The following is a 9107-nucleotide window of genomic DNA, read 5'->3' as shown; positions in this document are numbered from 1 at the left end:
AGGCAGTAAGGTTAGAGTGAAGTATGGAGGAAAGGAAGAGTGAAATATGCAACGAGGATGAGGAAGATTGGAGCACTCGGCACAACCGGCTGAATGAGGTGGCGAAATATTTTTGGTCATTTCAGGAGATGGCTCCTGCTGTCGGCACTCTCCTACCTGCAGAAAGTTTCCTAGGAAGGCTGCGAAATTCTAATGGAGCCTTTATGAAGACGAGGAGGAAATGGAGTTATCATCAGTGGCCTGCAAGGAGATGAAGGCCAAATGAGAAAATTCCTTGGAAGGGAATGGAAGGAGAGGCAGTGGCTGCTAAAGGCGTGGCCCCTGAGTGTCCCTGGCAAGTGCTAAGTGGTAAGCCTACTCTCAGCTTCACTACTAGGTGGGCTGGTTAGGCTTTGTGCTCCTTGGCAGGTAGCCCCCATGGGAGCGAGGCAAGCTATGGGTGCCTAAAGTCTTGTGGCATGCCGAGAGAGAGGCTCCATTTGGACATTGGTATGAGAGAAGAAGTAGCACGTTGAAAGGGGAGAGCAAGGGCCAGAAGATCCCTGATCCCTGCCCTCACCTTGAGTGACTGCACTGGAGCTGTCGCTGCGGTTGCTGCACTGCCAGTTGGTGTGGTTTCAGCTCTGTTTGTCCCAGTGCCTGGGGAGGACGCTTAGATGCAGAAGAGAAGGAAGAGATGAGAATGCAAAGGAACCCTGGGAAGTAACTCTGTGGGGTGAAGGGGTGTGCCTAGGATGGCTGTTGATGGACGCCGGGCTGTGTGTATAATGCCGTCTCTGTTGCTACAGCTGTCTACCAGAATAGGGACCACTAATCATGGAGTTGCCTTCAGAATGGTGACCAGAGATGAGCAAGCTTCATGAGCAAAGGCATGCTGCACCATTACCTTGCCCTGGATTTCCACAATGCTGTTGTCTACCTGGCACTAGTCCCGAAGCAAAGCTGGCCAAGGGCATGGCTGGCTCTTCTTTGAATTTCCCATTGCACGTGACAAAGTCTTATGATTTCTGCTTCCCCACTAGGAGTGTGTATGCTTGAGTCTGGCTTTCAATAGCGACTTGTCATTTGGAGCAAAGAACAGAGAAAGGGGAGCCTGGCTGTGCATGGAGAGGCAGAGGGCCCCCCAAAGTGTGGGGAGACAGTGCTGTACCAGCACAGCCAGAGAAGGACTGAATGAAAAAATGCACAAGAAGAAGTGGACCTAGTCAAGTAGGGAAACCAGGCTTTTCCAGCTCCTGCGCAAACAGGAGAACATCTCCTGAGTTACAGTCCTGCCCAGTCACTTCTTGTCAGTGATGAAGACGTCCCCATGGAACTCAAGGAATGTCAAGGCTTTCTTTTCTGTCTCACTGGGTCCCAAAATCACTGATCTGAAGGGGCCTGAGGATGGCAGAGCTTGTCTGCTTTTCCCTTCTCTAAGGCTCGTGTGCAAAAAGGGTCTGCCTGGGCCACGGGTGGCGCAGCTGGCAAAATGCAAAGAGGGGCTTCCTGGGGACTTGGCTGAGTTGGCTGAGGAGGCTCCTAGGCTGCCCGTGAAGGAGCCAAGAAAGCCCAGCAGCTAGCTGCATTTTCTGCCCCCAAGGGAGGGAACACTCTAATGCCCTCAGCACTTAGGCTTCTTCCTCAACAAAGACACTTGAAAGGACAGACACTAAGTTGTCCCAAGATGTCTGCAATGCCACTCACCTTGTGTGGTTCCAGTGGAAGAGCTGCTCCCAGCTGCTGCTCTTCCTGTAGTGCTGGTTTCAGCTCTGTATGTGCCACTGGCAGCTGGACTCACGATTCCTTTTGGGCAAAAGAAGAAATGGTGAATGAGGAGAGTCGCCAATGGGCAAGGAATGGTCACGTGGAGGGGACAAATCTTTGAGGAAATAGGTGTGAAGGTGACATGGCACCTTGCTTTTCAGATGCTGAGCTTCTCCTCAGGCCTGTCTTTCTGATGCTATGGCCCCAGGTATTCCCTAACCAACTGAATTGCTGGTGAACACAAGAGGCAGGTGGCTGAGCCAATCCTCCTGCAAGGACCTGGGTTTACAATGCTCCAATAGTCATTTGTCCCCAAAGATGTTCCACTTGTGCCAGCAAGTGTGTGGAATCCAGTCAGATGTGAATGCTGCTGAGGGATGACTTTCAGGGCTGTAGTTGGTCCTTCCTTCTCTAAGGGGACCATGATTTGAGGGAGGTGGAACCTTGCCATGCTAATATACTGGATATGAGGAAGTAGGGCTCTGCAAAGTGAAGAGCCCCACTTCCTCCTGGAGATCCATGTGAGTTCTGGGTGTCGATATAGAGCAGAATGCCTGGAGATGGCCCTGCAGGCCCCTGGACACCTTGGCCTTTCTGAGGAATAGTCTGGATCAGATCTCTGCCTGTGCATCGATCCCAGAACACACGGGATGGGTGCCAAGTCTGCATGCCTCACATCCCGTGTCTGTGAAATCCTGATTGTTCATGTGTGAGTGTGTGTGTTTGTGTGTGTGTGTGTGTGTGTGTGTGTGTGTGTGCGTATCTACGTGTGTGTCTGGGTCTCTGTGTGTGCTGGCGTGTGGGCAGGCATGTGTTGGTGACTCCTTTCGTCCTGTGAGAAAAGTGAAATTGGGAACTGGGAGAAGTTGGTTGGGCTGAGAGGAAGAGTGCTAGTGGAAAAAGGCAGTAAGGTTAGAGTGAAGTATGGAGGAAAGGAAGAGTGAAATATGCAACGAGGATGAGGAAGATTGGAGCACTCGGCACAACCGGCTGAATGAGGTGGCGAAATATTTTTGGTCATTTCAGGAGATGGCTCCTGCTGTCGGCACTCTCCTATCCCTGCAGAAAGTTTCCTAGGAAGGCTGCGAAATTCTAATGGAGCCTTTATGAAGACGAGGAGGAAATGGAGTTATCATGAGTGGCCTGCAAGGAGATGAAGGCCAAATGAGAAAATTCCTTGGAAGGGAATGGAAGGAGAGGCAGTGGCTGCTAAAGGCGTGGCCCCTGAGTGTCCCTGGCAAGTGCTAAGTGGTAAGCCTACTCTCAGCTTCACTAGGTGGGCTGGTTAGGCTTTGTGCTCCTTGGCAGGTAGCCCCCATGGAGAGCGAGGCAAGCTATGGGTGCCTAAAGTCTTGTGGCATGCCGAGAGAGAGGCTCCATTTGGACATTGGTATGAGAGAAGAAGTAGCACGTTGAAAGGGGAGAGCAAGGGCCAGAAGATCCCTGATCCCTGCCCTCACCTTGAGTGACTGCACTGGAGCTGACGCTGCCGGTTGCTGCCCTGCCAGTTGGCGTGGTTTCAGCTCTGCTTGTCCCGGTGCCTCCTGGGGATGTGACCGCTCCTAGATGCAGAAGAAAGAGAGAGGCTGAGAATGCAAAGGAACCCTGGGATGAAGTAACTCTGTGGGCTCAAGGGGTGTGCCTAGGATGGCTGTTGATGGACGCCGGGCTGTGTGTATAATGCCGTCTCTGTTGCTACAGCTGTCTACCAGAATAGGGACCCCACTAATCATGGAGTTGCCTTCAGAATGGTGACCAGAGATGAGCAAGCTTCATGAGCAAAGGCATGCTGCACCCATTACCTTGCCCTGGATTTCCACAATGCTGTTGTCTACCTGGCACTAGTCCCCGAAGCAAACGGATGCTGTGCCAAGGGCATGGCTGGCTCTTCTTTGAATTTCCCACACACCCCATTGCACGTGACAAAGTCTTATGATTTCTGCTTCCCCACTAGGAGTGTGTATGCTTGAGTCTGGCTTTCAATAGCGACTTGTCATTTGGAGCAAAGAACAGAGAAAGGGGAGCCTGGCTGTGCATGGAGAGGCAGAGGGCCGCCCCATAAAGTGTGGGGAGACAGTGCTGTACCAGCACAGCCAGAGAAGGACTGAATGAAAAAATGCACAAGAAGAAGTGGACCTAGTCAAGTAGGGAAACCAGGCTTTTCCAGCTCCTGCGCAAACAGGAGAACATCTCCTGAGTTACAGTCCTGCCCAGTCACTTCTTGTCAGTGATGAAGACGTCCCCATGGAACTCAAGGAATGTCAAGGCCTTCTTTCTGTCTCACTGGTCCCAAATCAAGAAATGCTGGTATGAAGGGGCCTGAGGGCGAGATGGCAGAGCTTGTCTGCTTTTCCTTCTGTAAGGCTCGTGTGCAAAAAGGGTCTGCCTGGGCGACGGGTGGCGCAGCTGGCAAAATGCAAAGAGGGGCTTCCTGGGGACTTGGCTGAGTTGGCTGAGGAGGCTCCTAGGCTGCCCGTGAAGGAGCCAAGAAAGCCCAGCAGCTAGCTGCATTTTCTGCCCCCAAGGGAGGGAACACTCTAATGCCCTCAGCACTTAGGCTTCTTCCTCAACAAAGACACTTGAAAGGACAGACACTAAGTTGTCCCAAGATGTCTGCAATGCCACTCACCTTGTGTGGTTCCAGTGGAAGAGCTGCTCCCAGCTGCTGCTCTTCCTGTAGTGCTGGTTTCAGCTCTGTATGTGCCACTGGCAGCTGGACTCACGATTCCTTTTGGGCAAAAGAAGAAATGGTGAATGAGGAGAGTCGCCAATGGGCAAGGAATGGTCACGTGGAGGGGACAAATCTTTGAGGAAATAGGTGTGAAGGTGACATGGCACCTTGCTTTTCAGATGCTGAGCTTCTCGTCAGGCCTGTCTTTCTGATGCTATGGCCCCAGGTATTCCCTAACCAACTGAATTGCTGGTGAACACAAGAGGCAGGTGGCTGAGCCAATCCTCCTGCAAGGACCTGGGTTTACAATGCTCCAATAGTCATTTGTCCCCAAAGATGTTCCACTTGTGCCAGCAAGTGTGTGGAATCCAGTCAGATGTGAATGCTGCTGAGGGATGACTTTCAGGGCTGTAGTTGGTCCTTCCTTCTCTAAGGGGACCATGATTTGAGGGAGGTGGAACCTTGCCATGCTAATATACTGGATATGAGGAAGTAGGGCTCTGCAAAGTGAAGAGCCCCACTTCCTCCTGGAGATCCATGTGAGTTCTGGGTGTCGATATAGAGCAGAATGCCTGGAGATGGCCCTGCAGGCCCCTGGACACCTTGGCCTTTCTGAGGAATAGTCTGGATCAGATCTCTGCCTGTGCATCGATCCCAGAACACACGGGATGGGTGCCAAGTCTGCATGCCTCACATCCCGTGTCTGTGAAATCCTGATTGTTCATGTGTGAGTGTGTGTGTTTGTGTGTGTGTGTGTGTGTGTGTGTGTGTGTGTGCGTATCTACGTGTGTGTCTGGGTGTCTGTGTGTGCTGGCGTGTGGGCAGGCATGTGTTGGTGACTCCTTTCGTCCTGTGAGAAAAGTGAAATTGGGAACTGGGAGAAGTTGGTTGGGCTGAGAGGAAGAGTGCTAGTGGAAAAAGGCAGTAAGGTTAGAGTGAAGTATGGAGGAAAGGAAGAGTGAAATATGCAACGAGGATGAGGAAGATTGGAGCACTCGGCACAACCGGCTGAATGAGGTGGCGAAATATTTTTGGTCATTTCAGGAGATGGCTCCTGCTGTCGGCACTCTCCTATCCCTGCAGAAAGTTTCCTAGGAAGGCTGCGAAATTCTAATGGAGCCTTTATGAAGACGAGGAGGAAATGGAGTTATCATCAGTGGCCTGCAAGGAGATGAAGGCCAAATGAGAAAATTCCTTGGAAGGGAATGGAAGGAGAGGCAGTGGCTGCTAAAGGCGTGGCCCCTGAGTGTCCCTGGCAAGTGCTAAGTGGTAAGCCTACTCTCAGCTTCACTAGGTGGGCTGGTTAGGCTTTGTGCTCCTTGGCAGGTAGCCCCCATGGAGAGCGAGGCAAGCTATGGGTGCCTAAAGTCTTGTGGCATGCCGAGAGAGAGGCTCCATTTGGACATTGGTATGAGAGAAGAAGTAGCACGTTGAAAGGGGAGAGCAAGGGCCAGAAGATCCCTGATCCCTGCCCTCACCTTGAGTGACTGCACTGGAGCTGACGCTGCCGGTTGCTGCCCTGCCAGTTGGCGTGGTTTCAGCTCTGCTTGTCCCGGTGCCTCCTGGGGATGTGACCGCTCCTAGATGCAGAAGAAAGAGAGAGGCTGAGAATGCAAAGGAACCCTGGGATGAAGTAACTCTGTGGGCTCAAGGGGTGTGCCTAGGATGGCTGTTGATGGACGCCGGGCTGTGTGTATAATGCCGTCTCTGTTGCTACAGCTGTCTACCAGAATAGGGACCCCACTAATCATGGAGTTGCCTTCAGAATGGTGACCAGAGATGAGCAAGCTTCATGAGCAAAGGCATGCTGCACCCATTGCCTTGCCCTGGATTTCCACAATGCTGTTGTCTACCTGGCACTAGTCCCCGAAGCAAACGGATGCTGTGCCAAGGGCATGGCTGGCTCTTCTTTGAATTTCCCACACACCCCATTGCACGTGACAAAGTCTTATGATTTCTGCTTCCCCACTAGGAGTGTGTATGCTTGAGTCTGGCTTTCAATAGCGACTTGTCATTTGGAGCAAAGAACAGAGAAAGGGGAGCCTGGCTGTGCATGGAGAGGCAGAGGGCCGCCCCATAAAGTGTGGGGAGACAGTGCTGTACCAGCACAGCCAGAGAAGGACTGAATGAAAAAATGCACAAGAAGAAGTGGACCTAGTCAAGTAGGGAAACCAGGCTTTTCCAGCTCCTGCGCAAACAGGAGAACATCTCCTGAGTTACAGTCCTGCCCAGTCACTTCTTGTCAGTGATGAAGACGTCCCCATGGAACTCAAGGAATGTCAAGGCCTTCTTTCTGTCTCACTGGTCCCAAATCAAGAAATGCTGGTATGAAGGGGCCTGAGGGTGAGATGGCAGAGCTTGTCTGCTTTTCCCTTCTCTAAGGCTCGTGTGCAAAAAGGGTCTGCCTGGGCCACGGGTGGCGCAGCTGGCAAAATGCAAAGAGGGGCTTCCTGGGGACTTGGCTGAGTTGGCTGAGGAGGCTCCTAGGCTGCCCGTGAAGGAGCCAAGAAAGCCCAGCAGCTAGCTGCATTTTCTGCCCCCAAGGGAGGGAACACTCTAATGCCCTCAGCACTTAGGCTTCTTCCTCAACAAAGACACTTGAAAGGACAGACACTAAGTTGTCCCAAGATGTCTGCAATGCCACTCACCTTGTGTGGTTCCAGTGGAAGAGCTGCTCCCAGCTGCTGCTCTTCCTGTAGTGCTGGTTTCAGCTCTGTATGTGCCACTGGCAGCTGGACTCACGATTCCTTTTGGGCAAAAGAAGAAATGGTGAATGAGGAGAGTCGCCAATGGGCAAGGAATGGTCACGTGGAGGGGACAAATCTTTGAGGAAATAGGTGTGAAGGTGACATGGCACCTTGCTTTTCAGATGCTGAGCTTCTCGTCAGGCCTGTCTTTCTGATGCTATGGCCCCAGGTATTCCCTAACCAACTGAATTGCTGGTGAACACAAGAGGCAGGTGGCTGAGCCAATCCTCCTGCAAGGACCTGGGTTTACAATGCTCCAATAGTCATTTGTCCCCAAAGATGTTCCACTTGTGCCAGCAAGTGTGTGGAATCCAGTCAGATGTGAATGCTGCTGAGGGATGACTTTCAGGGCTGTAGTTGGTCCTTCCTTCTCTAAGGGGACCATGATTTGAGGGAGGTGGAACCTTGCCATGCTAATATACTGGATATGAGGAAGTAGGGCTCTGCAAAGTGAAGAGCCCCACTTCCTCCTGGAGATCCATGTGAGTTCTGGGTGTCGATATAGAGCAGAATGCCTGGAGATGGCCCTGCAGGCCCCTGGACACCTTGGCCTTTCTGAGGAATAGTCTGGATCAGATCTCTGCCTGTGCATCGATCCCAGAACACACGGGATGGGTGCCAAGTCTGCATGCCTCACATCCCGTGTCTGTGAAATCCTGATTGTTCATGTGTGAGTGTGTGTGTTTGTGTGTGTGTGTGTGTGTGTGTGTGTGTGTGTGTGTGTGCGTATCTACGTGTGTGTCTGGGTCTCTGTGTGTGCTGGCGTGTGGGCAGGCATGTGTTGGTGACTCCTTTCGTCCTGTGAGAAAAGTGAAATTGGGAACTGGGAGAAGTTGGTTGGGCTGAGAGGAAGAGTGCTAGTGGAAAAAGGCAGTAAGGTTAGAGTGAAGTATGGAGGAAAGGAAGAGTGAAATATGCAACGAGGATGAGGAAGATTGGAGCACTCGGCACAACCGGCTGAATGAGGTGGCGAAATATTTTTGGTCATTTCAGGAGATGGCTCCTGCTGTCGGCACTCTCCTATCCCTGCAGAAAGTTTCCTAGGAAGGCTGCGAAATTCTAATGGAGCCTTTATGAAGACGAGGAGGAAATGGAGTTATCATGAGTGGCCTGCAAGGAGATGAAGGCCAAATGAGAAAATTCCTTGGAAGGGAATGGAAGGAGAGGCAGTGGCTGCTAAAGGCGTGGCCCCTGAGTGTCCCTGGCAAGTGCTAAGTGGTAAGCCTACTCTCAGCTTCACTAGGTGGGCTGGTTAGGCTTTGTGCTCCTTGGCAGGTAGCCCCCATGGAGAGCGAGGCAAGCTATGGGTGCCTAAAGTCTTGTGGCATGCCGAGAGAGAGGCTCCATTTGGACATTGGTATGAGAGAAGAAGTAGCACGTTGAAAGGGGAGAGCAAGGGCCAGAAGATCCCTGATCCCTGCCCTCACCTTGAGTGACTGCACTGGAGCTGACGCTGCCGGTTGCTGCCCTGCCAGTTGGCGTGGTTTCAGCTCTGCTTGTCCCGGTGCCTCCTGGGGATGTGACCGCTCCTAGATGCAGAAGAAAGAGAGAGGCTGAGAATGCAAAGGAACCCTGGGATGAAGTAACTCTGTGGGCTCAAGGGGTGTGCCTAGGATGGCTGTTGATGGACGCCGGGCTGTGTGTATAATGCCGTCTCTGTTGCTACAGCTGTCTACCAGAATAGGGACCCCACTAATCATGGAGTTGCCTTCAGAATGGTGACCAGAGATGAGCAAGCTTCATGAGCAAAGGCATGCTGCACCCATTGCCTTGCCCTGGATTTCCACAATGCTGTTGTCTACCTGGCACTAGTCCCCGAAGCAAACGGATGCTGTGCCAAGGGCATGGCTGGCTCTTCTTTGAATTTCCCACACACCCCATTGCACGTGACAAAGTCTTATGATTTCTGCTTCCCCACTAGGAGTGTGTATGCTTGAGTCTGG

The 9107-nt window shown here is 52.1% G+C and overlaps 1 protein-coding gene across 1 annotated transcript in view; it reads right to left on the bottom strand.

Annotated features, from left to right (window-relative positions):
• Positions 1–433: 433 nt before the first annotated feature.
• Positions 434–9107, bottom strand: part of LOC110203300 (uncharacterized) — a 10005-nt gene continuing 1331 nt past the window's right edge. Inside the window, exons 2-8 of the mRNA XM_078150135.1 lie at positions 8592–8693; positions 7066–7164; positions 5896–5997; positions 4376–4474; positions 3207–3308; positions 1687–1785; positions 434–651 (exon numbers count right to left, since the gene is read on the bottom strand). Coding sequence (XP_078006261.1) covers positions 434–651; positions 1687–1785; positions 3207–3308; positions 4376–4474; positions 5896–5997; positions 7066–7164; positions 8592–8693 — 821 coding nt within the window. The remainder of the gene's footprint in view (positions 652–1686; positions 1786–3206; positions 3309–4375; positions 4475–5895; positions 5998–7065; positions 7165–8591; positions 8694–9107) is intronic.

This window comes from Phascolarctos cinereus, unplaced genomic scaffold (genome assembly GCF_003287225.1).
Source record: "Phascolarctos cinereus isolate Bilbo 61053 unplaced genomic scaffold, phaCin_HiC Scaffold_1;HRSCAF=81, whole genome shotgun sequence".
Taxonomy (NCBI): Eukaryota; Metazoa; Chordata; class Mammalia; order Diprotodontia; family Phascolarctidae; genus Phascolarctos; species Phascolarctos cinereus.
This window is presented reverse-complemented; position numbering and strand designations above follow the sequence as displayed.